A 19,302-nucleotide genomic window follows, 5' to 3' on the forward strand; every position below is an offset into this window, starting at 1 on the left:
AGGTCACTCCTAGGCAAATGGTTTGGCAGAAAAAAGAATATTTGTTCATTCATCTTCAGTAAGTGTTTTATCTGACTCTGGAACCTATCCCAGGAACACGAGCACAAGGAGGGAATATACCCTGAATGGGACACCATGCACGCACACACCTACCTAGAGACAACTTTGTGTAGCCAGTCCACCTACTTCTGGGGTTTCCAGAAAATGCCACTGTGAGTGCAGATTTTCATCAGCTTCCAACCAAACTGAAACTACACCTGATGGTCTGTTGAAAGTCAACATTGCTTGATTAAATAGGTGGAATCAGGTGTGGCTCCTGCTTGACTGGAAGGAAAACCTGCACCCACAGCAGCCACTGGACACCCCTGACGTACTGGCATATTTTTGAGAGGTAGGAGGAAACTAGAGAACCTGGTGAAAACCCACATGGACATATGGAGAACATACAAAACTCCATACCGTAGCTCAGGATCAGACCATCAGGTGGCGCTCCCCATTGCACCACCTAAACTTTAAATACCAATAAGATAATCCCAAAAAAGTTATGGTGAGGTGCACCTGTAACAGTGTTGAACACTTGTAACAGTTACCACATGAAACAGTGACAGTGTACACTCTGAATTTCCCTCATGCCTTGAAGTGTGTGGTATGCCCACTGGATCATCCCATCTCATCTCATTATCTCTAGCCACTTTATCCTGTTCTACAGGGTCGCAGGCAAGCTGGAGCCTATCCCAGCTGACTACGGACGAAAGGCGGGGTACACCCTGGACAAGTCGCCAGGTCATCACAGGGCTGACACATAGACACAGACAACCATTCACACTCTCATTCACACCTATGGTCAATTTAGAGTTACCAGTTAACCTAACCTGCATGTCTTTGGACTGTGGGGGAAACCGGAGCACCCGGAGGAAACCCACGCGGACACGGGGAGAACATGCAAACTCCGCACAGAAACGCCCTCGTCGGCCACGGGGCTCGAACCCGGACCTTCTTGCTGTGAGACAACAGCGCTAACCACTACACCACTGTGCCGCCACTGGATCATCCATTTTGGCAATTTGTATGAATACAGTATATCTTTTCCATGCCCTGCAGCTGACTGTGTACTTGTTTTCTCAACAAGCCGGTCTCTAAATCTCTCAAATCACATCAGCGAATCTTCTAAAATAGCACAATGCACTAACCTAATTTGATGTATTGACAGATTTTGCAGCAGAGTCACAATTCATTGCACATTAGTGATCTTTTGGAAATGCAGTAGAGGTGATGACATCTTTGTCGCCAATATGTTGTATTAATGAAAAGATTGGACATGAGGCTGCATCAACCACACCATTAGCTTCACTGTGGCAGAGTAAATGACCAGGCACAGCCACAATGTGCTTCCAAACTATTCAGCACTGTTGTGATTTATTACCCTTGAGGGATTGCAGTGCCATCTGCTGACATAATATTACATAAATCCTAATGTATTAGTGTCCTTCAGATTTGGACTGATTTCATTGATATACGTATGCAATATTAGTCTTGAAGCCTGTCAGCATTTACAAGTTATATAGCAAATAAATACAGGGTGTTTCAAAAAAAATTTGATATGTAAATATCCCAGAAACTACATAGTTGAGGCAAATGAAACTGAACAGGCTTAATGTTGAGCAATATAAGATTTATTCCTCAAAATTTGAATGAAAAATTCAAAGGTATGTGGATTCCATGAACAATTTCACAAATTTTCAATATGCGTACCGCCTGAGACACACACACACAGACAGCCTTCCTCTTTGAACTTTTTGTGCTATGTCCAAATCTGCATTGCAGTTGGTGCATTTTTAGAGAATTCTCTCATAAACACACGCTGCACGGTCTTGTTCAACTGTGTTCGAGCATACTCTAACACACAAAACGCCTTTTTTTCCCAGTGAATGGCATTTCTATACCTAAAAAGATAAAAACAAAAAACATTAAACATAAAATTTTGACTTGTTTCCACACATGCTGTTAAAATTTTAGGTCAATTGAACGAGAACTGGCAAAGTTATTGGATTGTGAAATGATATAAATTTTTTTGAAACACCCTGTGCATAAAGATGAACTCAAGAAGCTGGGCTTTCACTCCTGTTTTCATCAGGGCAATGGCTCATGAATATGCATAACTGCACGTGCAATGTCCAATAAAACCAATGCAATACATTGTGTGAGGGCAAGAATGGCCTGAAATATGGATGACTAGGTGTTAGGTTTTGATCTGGCTGTAGCGAAGGAGGTTGAATTGACAAAGTATTATCTAGGAATGGAGACCTCTGTCGCCAATTCTGCCTCATAGATCAATCCGGGAGCAAACGGTCACTGACAGACACAGCTGCTCAGAGATGTTTCTCAGTTTATTGTAGGACAAAGATGAGCACATATTCACATTCAAGAGTGTGTTGTAGCTGTGTGAATGGATGATGACTTAGCTTTGTCAATTAAGTTATCTAATGGCCCTTTTCCACTACCCTTTTTCAGCTCGCTTCAGCTCACTTCAGCCCGACACGGCTCGCGTTTCGACTACCAAAAACCAGCACGACTCAGCTCGTTTCAGCCCTGCTTAGCCCCTAAAACTCGCACCGTTTTGGAGTGGGGCTGAAGCGAGCCAAGCCGTGCCGACTGAGGCTGGGGGCGTGAGCAGACACTCCCCTGTGCACTGATTGGTGAGGAGGAGTGTCCTCACATGCCCACACACGCCCCGCGAGCGCGCTGGGATCTGTAAACACCGCAAACCCGGAAGAAGGAGAATTACGAATTACGAGAATTTCTGAAGCCTTATGCGCCTCGCCTCATCTATACGCTCTTGCCAGTATCTGTTGGCGTTGTCGGTGACAACAAGCCACAGCACCAAGACCAGCAACACTAACGACTCCATGTCCTCCATGTTTATTGTTTACTATTCGGGTCGTGAGACTACCACTGAAAAGATCACTGAATCAGTGACATACAGAGCATTGTGGACGAGTTCGCGGAGCGCAAGGCTCGTCGTATGCCCTTCAAATAATGCGCGCAGTAGGCTATTGATGTTTTATTATGAGCCATATACAGTATGTCGCCGAATGTTTTTTTTTGTTTCTGAGTTACATGTTCGTTTGAAGGACTTAATGTACAAAATAACATAGTTGCACCCCGTAGTGTTGAAATTGGTAAACACAGTGCATTCAGTGAGGTTTGCACCGCCCTCCTTTTATTTCTGACTCTTCCTGTCACCGTTGCAACCTCTGAGCGCTCATTCGTATGCCCTTCAAATAATGTGCGCAGTATAGGCTATTGATGTTTTATTATGAGCCATGTACAGTATCCTAATGTTTTTTGTTTCTGAGTTACATGTTCGTTTGAAGGACTTGATGTACTAAATAACATAGTTGCACCCGGTAGTGTTGAAATTGGTAAACACCGCAGTTGCGGACATTTTGTAGCCTAAAATGATGTTATGATAAGCTTTAATAAAGGGCCCGGTCATTTGCCCTGCCCCCGGCCCGGCTCTGACTTGTTCCGCCACTGTCACTGATGTCACTGTTTGCGCTGCTTAACGACATCACCTGACGTCCACCCACTTTCGCTAACTCCATCCAATGTGTCCACCCACTTCCAGCCAGCGCGGTTCAGCGCGGTTGTAGTCGAAATGCAACTCCAACAGCCCCGCTCAGCTCGACTCAGCTCGACTCAGCACGGCACGGCTCAGCCGCGTTTGTAGTGGAAAAGCGGCATAAGTATAATGTAAATGGCTAATGAAGCAATACCTCACTGGTTTAGACTACACCATTGTCTGAAAGAAGAAAGACATTATGTACTATTACATCACCCATCAGGATCATAGTCTTATAAAAAGAAGAAATACATTACTGGTCAACATAACCTTCATTAAGCAGAGAGCAGAATGTGTGAGCGAAAATAAATCTCAAGGATGTAACTTAACCAAAACAAGCAGCAATCAGGACAGCCTGTACCAGTTTCAAGAACAAGTCAAACAAATATCTCTATCACTAGGAATAAACAAAGGTATTTACAAATTGCACGCACATACAGTGGTGCTTGAAAGTTTGTGAACCCTTTAGAATTTTCTATATTTCTGCATAAATATGACCTAAAACATCATCAGATTTTCACACAAGTCCTAAAAGTAGATAAAGAGAACCCAGTTAAACAAATGAGACAAAAATATTATACTTGGTCATTTATTTATTGAGGAAAATGATCCAATATTACATATCTGTGAGTGGCAAAAGCATGTGAACGTTTGCTTTCAGTATCTGGTGTGACGCCCTTGTGCAGCAATAACTGCAACTAAACATTTCCAGTAACTGTTGATCAGTCCTGTACACCGGCTTGGAGGAATTTTAGCCAATCCCTCCGTACAGAATAGCTTAAACTCTGGAATGTTGGTGGGTTTCCTCACATGAACTGCTCGCTTCAGGTCCTTCCACAACATTTTGATTGGATTAAGGTCAGGACTTTGACTTGGCTATTCCAAAACATTAACTTTATTCTTCTTTAACCATTCTTCGGTAGAACAACTTGTGTGCTTAGGGTCGTTGTCTTGCTGCATGACCCACCTTTTCTTGAGATTCAGTTCATGGACAGATGTCCTGACATTTTCCTTTAGAATTCGCTGGTATAATTCAGAATTCATTGTTCCATCAATGATGGCAAGCCATCCTGGCCCAGATGCAGCAAAACAGGCCCAAACCATGATACTACCACCACCATGTTTCAGAGATGGGATAAGATTCTTATCCTGGAATGCAGTGTTTTCTTTTCTCCAAGCATAACGCTGCTCATTTAAACCAAAATTTCTATTTTGGTCTCATCCGTCCACAAAACATTTTTCCAATAGCCTTCTGGCTTGTCCATGTGATGTTTAGCAAACTGCAGACAAGCAGCAATGTTCTTTTCGGAGAGCGGTGGCTTTCTCCTTGCAACCCTACCATGCACATCATTGTTGTTCAGTGTTCTCCTGATGGTGGACTCATGAGCATTAACATTAGCCAATGTGAGAGAGGCCTTCAGTTGTTTAGAAGTTACCCTGGGGTCCTTTGTGACCTCGCCAACTTTTACACACCTTGCTCTTGGAGTGATCTTTGTTGGTCGACCACTCCTGGGGAGGGTAACAATGGTCTTGAATTTCCTCCATTTGTACACAGTCTGTCTGACTGTAGATTGGTGGAGTCCAAACTCTTTAGAGATGGTTTTGTAACCTTTTCCAGTCTGATGAGCATCAACAACGCTTTTTCTGAGGTCCTCAGAAATCTCCTTTGTTCATGCCATGATACACTTCCACAAATGTGTTGTGAAGATCAGATTTTGATAGATCCCTGTTCTTTAAATAAAACAGGGTGCCCACTCACACCTGCTTGTCATCCCATTGATTGAAAACACCTGACTCTAATTTCACCTTCAAATTAACTGCTAATCCTAGAGGTTCACATACTTTTGCCACTCAAAAATAAGTAATATTGGATAATTTTCCTCAATAAATAAATGGCCAAGTATAATTTTTTTCTCATTTGTTTAACTGGGTTCTCTTTATCTACTTTTAGGACTTGTGTGAAAATCTGATGATGTTTTAGGTCATATTTATGCAGAAATATAGAAAATTCTAAAGGGTTCACAAACTTTCAAGCACCACTGTAATAGGTTTTGACTTGTAATATAACCAAAAAGAATTAAGGTCTTTTAATCAGGGCTTTGAACCAGAATTTTTTTCCTATTGGTTCGTTCCGAACAGAAACGGAATTTTAACGTTTCCGGTTTTGGGTTCCACCATTAAACAGACGTTCCCGAACCGGTTAGAACAAAAAAATTTCATTCCCGGAACGGTTAATTACGTTCCCTGTCAGCTGTTTAACAAATGGCTATAAAATTATGTCTCTGTCTCATCCAGCTTAAGCCAAATGTAGGCTAATTCTATTACAACCTTCATTAAATAAGACAAGAAATAATTCAAAACAATTATTATTTCAAATGTTGGCGATTTGGATTCTCAGTATGTCTTCCCATCTACACAAACAGAAAAAGTGCCAAAAATGAAAGATAATTCATTTAGTGTGTTACCAAAGGCTAGTTAGGCCCCATGCATTGATAGGCTAACAGAGGTTAACGTCATTTAATGTTCGCGAGCCTCTCATTAACGTGGACAAATATATTGATATTGTGTTTGAAATTGACGTTTTTGAATAACGATAGACTGCAGTATTTACCTCTTATTTAAGATGTGGAGACGTGATAGTAGTCCACCCTCCCACTCTCTCCATTCAGTCAGCGAATGTCACACAGGAAATGAACCCCAGCGGGTCATAGAAACTTGCGCAGGAGAAGAATGACTTTTTTATTTGTAGGCTACGGAAACTTTGAAGAACAAAATAAAAACCGGTATTAACCGGTTACCATTATTTTTAATAAGCGTTTCTGTTCCAGAACATAAAAAATAATAAAGTTTCTGGTTTCGTTTCTGTTCCATGTGAAATAGAAAAAGTTCCCGGTTTTCGTTCCTTGAACCGGTTCAAAGCCCTGCCTTTAATTACAGTGAAAAAAAAAAGGCTCAAGTACGTTCGGGTTATTACCCCCCCCCCCAACGGACATTTTAATGACAAACATAGTCATTTCTGCTTGGCTTTATTATAATATAATTCATTTCTTAGTGCAGTACTTATGTTTTTAGCATTCTGGGCTACTTGTGAATTCAAGGATGAAGTCACAACAAATGATGAAGGTTAATGTCCATACTGCTCTTTTTTCTTCAGACATTTCTGTTTAGCTTCCATGTTGCTTCTGAATACAGTGCTGCATAATGAGGCATTAGTTAGATCTGGAAGGATTACATAGGAGACAGATGTTCATTAAGGCCAAAAATGGGATTTTTATATAAGACAGCTAAGAGGGCGATGGTTCATGTTATCTGCTGCTCAAGGAGCCTGTTTGTCATGTTTATGTGATGAAGTGCTGAAATAAAGAAATCTCTGTGCTGAAGGTCTTGCCTGGAGACTGATGTGCTGCTATGGTAACCATCCACTTCATTTCCCCTTTCCCCAATCATATGTTCTCCTGCAAGGTGCACACTAAGGGCTTTAAGTTCTATTCATGTTAAAATGCATTTCATATGACAAAGAAATAGCGCTTGGTTGCCTGTTGTGATTAGGACCAACTCAGGCATTGTGTGACTCAAAAATGTCAATGTTCTTTTGAGGGATTTTCTGTTTTCAGATACAGCGATCGTCTCCCCCACCCCAGTGACACTAATTTGTGGTGGTTCTACAGCTACTGAATGTAGTCTTACAATTCCAGCCTTTAGTCACACCCCTCCCCATCACAGTTTATTCATAAACTGCACCCACTTGTTCAACAGTTTACAGTTTATGCATAAAATGTGCCCACATGTTCGAACAAAAATGGGAGTATTGCTAAAAATAACACATCCTTGCAGGAAATGGCTTGAAACACGAAGGAAATGAAACTCCTACACTATGCAGGGATTAAAGAAGACTCCAGGTCAGAATTCTGGGAGAGGAAGGTGTCTCAGCGTTGGCAGATAAAGCAGCAAAAAGTAGAGATGACTGACCAGAAGTGATGAAAGAACGGCAAGTGTGTCTTCAGCCCTTAGGCCAGTCACTGAGGCTGCATATGGATGGAATAACCATGGCAACATGTGCCAGATCACGCCCACAGAAGGCTTCTGCTCCCTGTTGAGCCGAGCCATGACCTGCAATGAGATGCTTATCGAGAGAACCTCAGAGAGAGAATGAGAGAGAACGAGAGAGAAAATGTATGCTGTGGAGTATGACAATCATTAACATCCCTTTTGCCTGGTCTATTTATATCACTCCTCTGACAGTGCTGAGACATCCAAGACATTGCAAACTGGCTAATCTGTTCACACAATCAAAAATATCATTCTTTTTATTCACAATCTCATAACACATGTTATGAGATTGTGAATAAAAATGCACATCAGCCTTTCTCAAATCATTAATAAAAAAAAATCTGACTGGCTTATTTCTCTTTTCATAAACCATCCTGGTTGGAGACAGTGGAGTTGGGAAGACTTAGTTACAAGTACATTTTGACCAGGGCAAATTCATCCTTGGTTCCTTCTTTGCTATCGTCATCATTGGCTTCACAGTGAGTATGCATCCTGACAGGACAGAACTGTGTGGGCTGCTACTGGCTGTCAAAACCAAACACCACTAGATGTCATAACTTCACACCTTGGAGAGAACTCAATAACAGGCTCCATACCAGTACAGCTACTGGGTTTCAGCATTATGTCTGAAATGGATAAGGAATACCAAAAGATCTGCCATCTGATCTGACAGTTGTATGTGATCACTGCGTACAAAGTTATGCCCATGAACATAACAAACAATCATGCATAGTGATTGCCTTTTTTGGTCAATCCCATCAACCTCCATTACTGCCACACGGTAATAATATTGATCAACAGGAAACATTCAGTGATGACTTATTTGGAGGGCTGTTATTGTACCCATCACATTTAAGCCTACATAACACAGGGTTGGTTGTTACAGCAGAGGCTCATCATTGAGGTGTCTGATTATGGTAATAAGATCATGAGAATGCTACTGCTTACTCTGATTCTGATTATACAGGCTTCCATCTGAGCATGAATTGCACACGTATTGTTTTGACTCACATGATATTGGGCTTTGAGTTAAGCCCAGGATTGTAAAAGAGCAGAATAAGAGTTCCTAGAATGCCTATGACTATAATAAGAACCTGTCCATTGGCTTATTTTATTTTCCAAAGTTGAGAAGAGATGCACAAGCTTGTTTAGAAATAAGAACAAGAGCTTAGATGATAAATTTCACTCTTTGATGCTCATGTGAAGGATTCTATTTGAATGATCAGGGCTTCTAATGGGAATTTCAATGAAAAGTGTGAGAATGAGAATGCTACCTTTAAATACCCCCTCCCTCTCCCCCTCAGCCCAGCACGTCTGTGGGTGGACAGTTAGAATCGTCACTTAATAGGTCTTGCAAATGATTGGTGAAATGGTGCTGTGTGAAAATCCTCAAAAAATAAAAATAAAAATCCGGATCCATTGTAACAAGATCTGCCCACTCAGTTCACAAGCAGGAAGGAAGAAAAAAAAGGCATATAGATGGGAACAGATCAGATTAACAGTAGTATACTCTTAAACCTAGAAACTGTAAAGGTTCTTCAGATACCCCTTTGGAGGAATCCTTAAATGTTCTATGCAGAACCATTTAACTGAGTGTCTATCAGAGAGGAGCAGTAGAACCTTTTGGTAAACCTTAATTTTTTTTTAAAAATGATTTTAGCTTGGTTGTAGAATTTACTGGTCTTTTTTCCAAGAAAATAAAAATACATGAAACAACTGCACTATCATATAGTGAATGAGACTCAGTCAGACGTTGATTACGTTTAGTTGCTATTCATGGCTCTATCAGCCTGCACTGTTCAAACTCTTGGTCAGAGGTTAGAGACAAACCTTTAGTAAATGATGGATGACACATGGACATACTTTCACCAAAGCTTTTTGTAGACCAATATAGCTCTCAGTCTCAGCCCCTTGCACTGCACCTGTTTGGGTTTTCTCTACTTTTTCTCTCCTCAACACACTTCATTTAACTCTTCAGTTAATTATTAAATGAAACATCCTCCCTGAACTCCTTCTGGTCACTGATTATTGCATGGGGCTGTTTTCTGGCTCAAATGACTAGTGACAACCATCAAATTCAAATGGCTCATCCATGTTGTTATCATCAACTAAATATTCTGGCATTACTTTGGAAATAAACTACAAAAATTCTGTGTGATTTCTCCTATTGTAAACATCAGAATTCCCTCCACATGATAATCGACTACATGCACTGAATGGGGTGCTATGCCAAAGACTGGAAAAGCAGAAAGGTGTGTACTAATGATGGTTAAGTACCTACTCCCACATCGTAAATGTGGTATATTCTATGGGTATGTGAGCGACACAATTAGTAAGGACACAATTAGGACGTACTCTTACCTGGCCTCTGACTTGGATGTTCACGGATGATGTATACCCATGTATGCCACAAAAAAAAAAAATTATATATATATATATATATATATATATATATATATATATATATATATATATATATATTTTTTTTTTTTTTTTTTTTTTTTTGCAGTGGCAGAAATGTTTAAACCATTCTTGATACCTTTGTATACTGCTACAACAAACGGCCTTGCTTCAGACAGCTTTTTTTTCTTTCTATTTTTGCCATTGGAATAATTCTTTGGTTATTCAGAGACTCCAAGTGAATTATGGGATAGTGTAGTGTAGTGTAGTGCAGACTACGAATGTAGCAGATCATCTTGGTACCATTTGACTATTATTAAATTCCTACTGCGTATTCACACGCCCAACATACTGCTTGTGGGGAAGCCCATGAGGAAGCCATGGCCTAAAGGTTGCTGGTTTAATTCCCTGGACTAGCAGGAATGGCTGAAGTGCTCTTGAGCAAGGCACCTAACCCCCAACTGCTCCCCAGGCTGCTCTGGGTATGTTGTACATTGCTCTGGATAAGAATGTCTGTAATGTATTGCTTTTTTGTGTACTAATAGAATGGCAGTATGAGTATTCGGATGCAGTTAATGACTGTAGAAACTATCATTTTCTACAGTTTCTTTACAGTTATTGAGGTAAACAGACACAAGTGTGTCTCTGTAGGGATCCTTTCCATGTTGTCAGACACTTATAATAACATTATGAGCCTGTCAGTGGTGAAAACACTTTGACGCGGATGTTTGCCCCATCGTATAGGTGTTTTGTGGTTGCTGGTTATAGCGTTCTAACTCAATACTCAACTAATTTCGACAGTTTTAGTGCATAGTAAAAATTTGGACCTGAAAAGATGAGAAAATAAGGCCCAGGTTAAAGAATATCAGAGTTTCCCTTTAGGCAATTCTGGTGCTAATTTGTTGGTTGATGTTGGATTTTGGCAGCACGGTGGTGTAGTGGTTAGCGCTGTCGCCTCACAGCAAGAAGATCCGGGTTCGAGCCCTGTGGCCGGCGAGGGCCTTTCTGTGCAGAGTTTGCATGTTCTCCCCGTGTCCGCATGGGTTTCCTCCGGGTGCTCCGGTTTCCCCCACAGTCCAAAGACATGCAGGTTAGGTTAACTGGTGACTCTAAATTGACCGTAGGTGTGAATGTGAGTGTGAATGGTTGTCTGTGTCTATGTGTCAGTCCTGTGATGACCTGGCGACTTGTCCAGGGTGTACCCCGCCTTTCGCCCGTAGCCAGCTGGGATAGGCTCCAGCTCGCCTGCGACCCTGTAGAACAGGATAAAGCGGATGTTGGATTTTCATGATTCCTGTGAGACATTAGCATCCGTGTGCCACGCTGACGTCACTGCGAGACACAGCTAGTGCAGACCTATTGGTGTATCCATTAAAGGAGAATACAAATATATCAACAATTTCCCCTGAATTGGCATTGAACGCAGTTATAAGACATTTCGGGGGGTTTAAAGCCACAGTGCTACTTGAGGAAACCCTTAAATGTGTACTGTCTGGAGACCAGGAAGCAACAAAGCACTTAAAGCAACCTGTTGAACACTTACTGGCTTTCTCTAAAAATAGCTATGATTCTTAGCAGATGGAGCAGGCTACATACAGTACAAACAACAAAGCGGAAGTAAAGCGTGACGTTTACACCTGCGGTCTCACACTCTCGGCTTGACACTTTGAGCATATGTTGAGGTTGTGTAGACTGTTAAAGCACAGTGTTTAGGAATATAAGGGAATTTTGGAAATATATTTGTTGTTGTGTTTGATTGCCTCCTTCTGGTATGAACACCTGGTGTGTTTGACTCGCGCGCCTGTTGCTCGCGCTACTTTTTGGTTCTGGCTAGTGTGTGTGTGTGTGTGTGTGGTCGCTGATAGTGATCTGTGCATGCAGATGATGAACACACCGCTTCCTGCTTCTCCACTGTGATGATGATGATGATGGGCGGCGCAGCGGACCGGACCGTAGCAGAAGTGCCTGTTTAGTGTGTTTGCATTAACGCAGTGTTTCATTCTCTCAGAGGAGTGTCCGAGAGTTTGGCACTCGTTCTAGTGTTCTCCTGTTCTCTTCTTAATGGCGACCGAGATCAGTCAGTGGCGTTCTGGCGATGGCATGTGATCGTTGATGGACACACTGCATGTCGCACCTGCGTTTCAGTTTCTCGTGTCTTGGGAGGAAAAACTGAGCTGAAGACACATCCTGCTTTCTCTGCTAGCTATTTCTGTTCATCATGTCCACTAAAAAGGCGCCCATGTCGGATAATGAGGTTAAAAATGGAACATCGAGAAACATGCTGGAGCGATGCGCCTCGGTTAATGAATATTTTGACATTTCCTTCAAGGTATGCATATTATTATTATTATTATTATTATTATTATTATTATTATTATGGAGCACACTGCTCAGACTGTTCCTGGAATCTAGCACTTATTACACAGTTTGATCAGATATTTAACACTTTGTTGTTCTTTCTTTCTTTCTTTCTTTCTTTCTTTCTTTCTTTCTTTCTTTCTTTCTTTCTTTCTTTCTTTCTTTGCATGAGCAGTGTTGCTTTGCATAAAAAAAAAAAACTTTATTGCCTGATGAAACGACTGAGTTTCAGTAATCTATTTCCTGTTTGGTCTGTGCTGCAACAGATCTCAAATTGAACCAGTTGAACTTTTTCCTCTCAGCACGTAGTAACTGTTGACTTAAGGTGGGATTCCTTGAGATCCACTTTGAATCCTTGATCCTGAACTTGAGTGAAGACATAATGATGCATAACCTGTGCTACATTGCATAGTTGCAGAGGTGCATGCATAACTGTGCCATTGGAGGAAGCTAGCTATGATTGCAGACTTTCCAAGTTCACATTCAATGCACATCATCTCATCTCATTATCTCTAGCCGCTTTATCCTGTTCTACAGGGTCGCAGGCAAGCTGGAGCCTATCCCAGCTGACTACGGGCGAAAGGTAGGGTACACCCTGGACAAGTCGCCAGGTCATCACAGGGCTGACACATAGACACAGACAACCATTCACACTCACATTCACACCTACGGTCAATTTAGAGCCACCAGTTAACCTAACCTGCATGTCTTTTGACTGTGGGGGAAACCGGAGCACCCGGAGGAAACCCACGTGGACACGGGGAGAACATGCAAACTCCGCACAGAAAGGCCCTCGCCGGCCACGGGGCTCGAACCCAGACCTTCTTGCTGTGAGGTGACAGCGCTAACCACTACACCACCGTGCCACCTCAATGCACATCAATTAGAACCTACTGTAAACATGCATGAGAATTAGCATCCAGTCTCAGTATGCAAGCCAAACGTAAAGGTTCTGAGACGTGCTAAGCTTCTAGTAGATTTAAATCTGTCTCCCATGACCTTTTATAAACGCTGTTATAATGCGTAAGGCTGTATGTTGATCTGGAATGCACTCCTCATAATTTTAAACAAATGTATGAGGTGTAATGGTTCTCTCTGACCCTGACACCTGTAGGTAATGCTGTTAGGAGACTCAGCCGTTGGGAAGACTTGTGTCCTGGTACGTTTTAAAGATGGTGCCTTTCTGGGAGGCAACTTCATCGCCACTGTTGGAATAGACTTTAGGGTGAGTAAGAATTGGTCGAAACCAGTGTTCCACCAAACACATGCTCTACACAAACACACTTCTTTGGTGTTCATTGACTTGCTGAGTTGGTGCTCTTGTATTCTTGAAGTGGGCTCATCAATTCTTAGATTACTTTCTTGCATTTATTTTTTATTGTGATACACGGTAGCTTGCCAAAGCAGTATCAGCTGGTAGAGCGAGCACTTTAGTCCACCAACTAACAAATGTATTGAATCGACAAACCACTTGAGGCTTCTCTCAGTAAAAGGAGTGTCTGCTTCCCATTCACGTTTCAGTCGGGCTAAATGATTACCAGTTTGCCCCAGAGACCTGATGATGCTCTCATGTTTAACAAGAGTGGACTACTTAAGTGTGTGGCTGCAGCCTGCCATTGCATTACTGCAGAAAACAGTCACAACATATAGAATCTCGCTTTTAGAGTAAATGTAATAAATTACACATTTCTGCAAAGAATTGCAATAAAAATTACCTTAATAATTGGTCTGAAATTCACATCTTCCAACAAATGTAAATCAGCATAAGCTTGCTGTATCAGACATTTACGTATGCATTTTAACATTGTGTGTAATATATAATATTACACACACTCACTGTCTACTTTTAATAGGAACATCTACTCTTTTATGCAGTTATCCAATCAGCCAATCAACATGTTGCAGCAGTGCAATGCAAAAAAAATAAAATAAAATAAAATTTGTGTAGATTAGGTCAAGAACTTCAGTTAATGTTCATATCAAACATTAAAATCCCAAGAGATCAGCAGTTAATGAAATACTCAAACCAGCTGATCTGACACCAACAATCACGCCTCAGTTAAAGTTGCAGAAAGGTTTTCCGCCATTAAATGACGCTCTTGACGTGTGTCTGTATAATATTACACGCTTATGCCATACTAAGCTTTGACAAAAGTCTCATAGCTTAATATTTTTGTTTGTGCCTGAGCTCAGATTTCCATCAGTGCAGAGTTTCCCCATGTTCTCCTTTGTCTGTGATTTTTCTGCAAGTTCTCTGGTTTAATCCCACCTGCTGAAAACATGCTGATAAACTGATTTGCCTCTAGGTGTGAATGAGTTTGAGTGTGTGTGTGTGTGTGCATGCATGGTGCTCATTCTGGTTACATTTTAGCCTCAAGCTCTGTGCTCCTGGGATAGCTTCTAGCTCCACTGCAACCCTGACTGGCATAAAGTGCTAAAGATAAATGAATGTCCAGAATTTTGTTCATATCACAAAGCCACAATTTATCCAAATAAAATAATACCGTAATAATGTTAATAAATGTTTTGCTCTGCCTTGCTTTCACAGTATTTAACCAATCTTCATTTCAATGTTATTTTGGTTAGGAGCTGCTTTCCACTTGCAGTCTTGATGCATCAGAACATGTAGCATAATACAGTAGTTGGTACATCCCTTGATATACACCAAGTTCATTTTGCTCAAGGACTTGTTTGCATTGTATTCAACAAGGCAGGCTGAGTGTGTATAGACTATTTATTAAACATAATTAGCACATAACTTCTAATTAAGAGCTTAGTGTCAGTACTTGATAATTTGTGGTATGATGCTGAACCAGTCAGACTAGATCTACTGAAAAGAATACTGTTTGTTCAAACCCGTTCTAGAGCCGCACTGCTCTTCCTAGTATTCTAATTCCAAGAGCCTATAACATCTACCAGGTTGAAGGTTTAACACTGTGTTTGCTGCCTATAAATAAGGCAGTGAGGTTTTTCCTTCTGCTGCTCGTTGTTGAGTGGCAAAGTACATTGGCACATTGGAACATGGCAGTTTTATTTTAGGAACACTTCCTGATCCTTGTAGCACTTTCTCCCACACTCCCACATGCGGAGTAAGAGATAGTAGGGCCATCTAAAGGCCAATGCTGGTGAAGGAAAAACACAAACCCATTATAACTAATTGGGTGGCTGGAGCGTCTCTGTGGTGTAAAGGTTTAAGTTTTTCAAATGATTCCGTTTAACAGTACTGCAGAATTTTTCTATCACCAAAGAAATGTCAACTTAATCATACCATAAAATGAAGACTCACTGAGGTTTAAAATTATTTAACATTTCAGTGTCGTGACAAGCTAGTCTGTTTAGCAGAGGACCAAAATGAATTCCCTGTCCACTTTATTAGGGACATTTGCACACCTGCTCATTTGTGCAATTATCCAATCACCTAATCATGTTGCGGCACACGGTGTGTAAATCCATGCAAATACAGGTCAAGTGTATTTGTTAATGTTCACATCAAACATCATAACAGTCTCTAGAGTTTATACAGAAGGGTGCAGAGGGAAAACAAATCACTGAGTAGCAGTTCTGTGGCCAGAGACATCAAAGGAAATTTGCCGTAATTGAAGATGCATAAAATGTTGCTTCCCCCCATCTTTAACTGTCCAGTTTTGGTGAGCTTGTTCCCACTGTAGCCTCTGACTCCTGTTCTTGGCTGACAAGAGTGGGACCTGATCATGGCCTTCTGCTGTTGTGTCCCATCCATCTGAAGGTTTTGCATTCTGAGATGCTTTTCTTCTTATCACAGCTGTAAAGCGTGTCCATCTCCTCTGACCTCTCATCAACAAGGTGTTTCCGCCTGCAGAACCGCCACTCACCAGGCGTTCTTTGCACCACTCTGTGTAAACTCTAGAGACTGCTGTGCATGAAAATTCCAGGAGATTAGACATTTCTGAAATATTCAAACCAGCCTGTCTGACACCAATAACCATGCCACGGTCACTGAGATCACATTTTTTTTGTTTGTTTGTTTGTTTGTTTATGAACATGAACTGAAGCGTTTCACCTGAGCATTGCACTGTTGCCACATGATTGGCTGATTGGATAATTGCATAAACATGCAATTATCCAATCAGGTATTCCTGATTAAAGTATAATGGGTGGTTGGCAGCAAGTACTTTTTCATACATGTTGAGTAAGAATATGTGTAGAGATGTAAATCGGGTTAGAATTCTGGCTGTGTAACTAGATAAATATGAATGCATTAAAACTTGGATTAAACTAAAATAAATAGATGGTGTCAGTTTAGGAGTCAAGCAGCAGCTGTAGCCTGCCAGAGACATTCACAAATGCTGCCACTCAATGAGACATTCACTGAGCTTTCCTCCTCCTCATGTGTCCTCTGCTTCCTTTTCCATGGGTTAATGGTGAGTCGCAAATAACCACCATACATTTCAGCCAATTGCATCATGAGATTATTCAATAAATGTGGTTGTTACAATGGCTTTAACTTGGCTGACTTATTTGTTGACCAGTTCTTCAGGTAACATATGGTCACCTTCCTGCTTTGGGGTTGTTTCCAGAACAATTCCCTGAATGTCAACGAAGGAAGAATTCAACCATAATCATGGACACCTGATGTAAATTGGCCATTTGCTGTTAACATGTGTCTTAAGGTGGAATAGATTTGGATGTTTATGGAACAAAGTACAACACAATTGATGGAAAAATACACCAAATGGAATGAAGAATTGAGGCTCAGGCTGATTTCTTTCTATCCCAGACTGTAGATTCATGCAGCCAATCAGTGACGGTCATGTCAGGTGTTTACACAGAATGATCATCCCTTTAGATCTGAAAACTATCAGCCTATGTTGCTGACACATCAATATCATCAGCAGTGTTTTGAAAAGCGAGCATGAAATACAGTCATGGATGTAATGAAGGTGAACAAGGTGGATTATTTATTCTATCCTCATGTTTTCTTAAAGGTGTCATTGCATCGTTTTTTCATTAATTGTGCGGTGGTCTCTAGTACGAGTGAATGCCCTGTGAGCTGGTTTTGGTGAAAAAAAAAATGCTGTGGTGCTCCTGTTTCAGGCTGCTCTAGTTTGGTGGAGGAGTGGGTGGGGAGAGAACGACAGGATTTCAGCTCTTACTCATGAATATTCATGACATGTAAACATATCGCTTCTGATTGGCTAACAGCACTGTGACGCTCCCTCCAGTGGGTTATGGGCGAGGCCATGACTACTAATTTTCGAAGTGGCGTAAGTTCGTAGGGCTTTTTCTGATTCGCTCGTTTTTCCGTCTATTTTCTTTCATAGGCTAATACAGGGAATGGGGGTAGAAGAACATTTTCACGTGCAGCATGCATATGCAACTCGGAGTGACCTATGGTATTTCAAAAAGAGCAAGTATTAAACGGTTTGTCGTGGAATGACACCTTTAAGGAGAAACTAAAAGTACAGGGTGTTTTCAAAAAATGAGATCTCATCTCATTATCTCTAGCCACTTTATCCTTCTACAGGGTCGCAGGCAAGCTGGAGCCTATCCCAGCTGACTATGGGCGAAAGGCGGGGTACACCCTGGACAAGTCGCCAGGTCATCACAGGGCTGACACATAGACACAGACAACCATTCACACTCACATTCACACCTACGGTCAATTTAGAGTCCTCAGTTAACCTAACCTGCATGTCTTTGGACTGTGGGGGAAACCGGAGCACCCGGAGGAAACCCACGGGACACGGGGAGAACATGCAAGCTCCACACAGAAAGGCCCTCGCCGGCCCCGGGGCTCGAACCCAGGACCTTCTTGCTGTGAGGCGACAGCGCTAACCACTACACCACCGTGCCGCCCCGAAAAAATGAGATATTCTGGGATATTTACATCTCAAATAATATAATTTTTTTTTTAAAAGGTCTGCCTTGTCTACAAACACAGGATATAAATTGCACAAAAGCACAGGTGACAAAATTTTAAGTTTAGTGTATCTTTGATTTTGTTTAAATTGAACACAACCGTTCCAGCTTTTCTATTTCCCATGTTTGGAATTTGTAGGAAACCTTGATTTCCTACAGGTTCAAGTTCAAGCAGATCATGATTTTTATTATATTAAATTAGATCTAGAAGGTGTATTTCTTAAAACTGTGGATGGATGGATGCAAGCTCATTTAAAAAAAAAAAAAAGCTGACCAAAAATATCACTGTGTGTCAGTAAGAGACAGTCTAATGATTTAAATTAAATGCAGAAGGACACTGACTTGCAGAGTTGAGTGTTTGTAGCTGCAGATGTGAAATTTTATTGCTATTTTGTGATGCACATGACTGCATTGCTGCAGTTGTAGATCAGAATCAAGTGTTCATCTCAGTCAGAGGACTTTGTCACGTTGCATGACTGACTGTGTAGTTTGTACTTAAAAATATTTTGTATTAAGTATTTTAGAAATGAATAGCTTGATATGTAGCAGTACAAAATGGAGTCAGCAGTATAGGACTGTTTTCTCAAAGAAGCGACACAGTTGTTTTTAGGGTTGAGGTGTTTGGCTGGTGTGAGAAGTGCCACAAAACCATGTCTGAGAGAGCAACATTACAGTATGCAGTACATCGGCCTGCTTAAAGAATCAGATATGTATTTGTTTTAGTAACAGTTAACTAATGTCAGTTATATATTTGTTGAATGTTTGCTAAGAGAACCTACATTATATGGCCAAAATTATGTGGACACCTGACCATCACATCCATAGGGGAGAGCAAAGAGACTTGGGACAGTTTGTATTTCCATAAATTAATTTCAACCAATCAGGTTTAGGATGATGACAGAAATTAGATGTTGCCCCTTAGAGTAAACTACTTCCTTTGGAGTCACGAAGCTGGACACTGCAGTAAGGTCTGT

At 41.2% G+C, this 19,302-nt stretch overlaps 1 protein-coding gene across 1 annotated transcript in view; it reads left to right on the plus strand.

The window, feature by feature from the left end:
- Positions 1–11,812: 11,812 nt before the first annotated feature.
- zgc:112183 (uncharacterized protein LOC550410 homolog) overlaps positions 11,813–19,302 on the plus strand; it is a 40,885-nt gene continuing 33,395 nt past the window's right edge. Inside the window, exons 1-2 of the mRNA XM_060901511.1 lie at positions 11,813–12,401; positions 13,545–13,655. Coding sequence (XP_060757494.1) covers positions 12,291–12,401; positions 13,545–13,655 — 222 coding nt within the window. The 5' untranslated portion in view covers positions 11,813–12,290. The remainder of the gene's footprint in view (positions 12,402–13,544; positions 13,656–19,302) is intronic.

Source organism: Neoarius graeffei, chromosome 20 (assembly GCF_027579695.1).
Source record: "Neoarius graeffei isolate fNeoGra1 chromosome 20, fNeoGra1.pri, whole genome shotgun sequence".
Taxonomy (NCBI): Eukaryota; Metazoa; Chordata; class Actinopteri; order Siluriformes; family Ariidae; genus Neoarius; species Neoarius graeffei.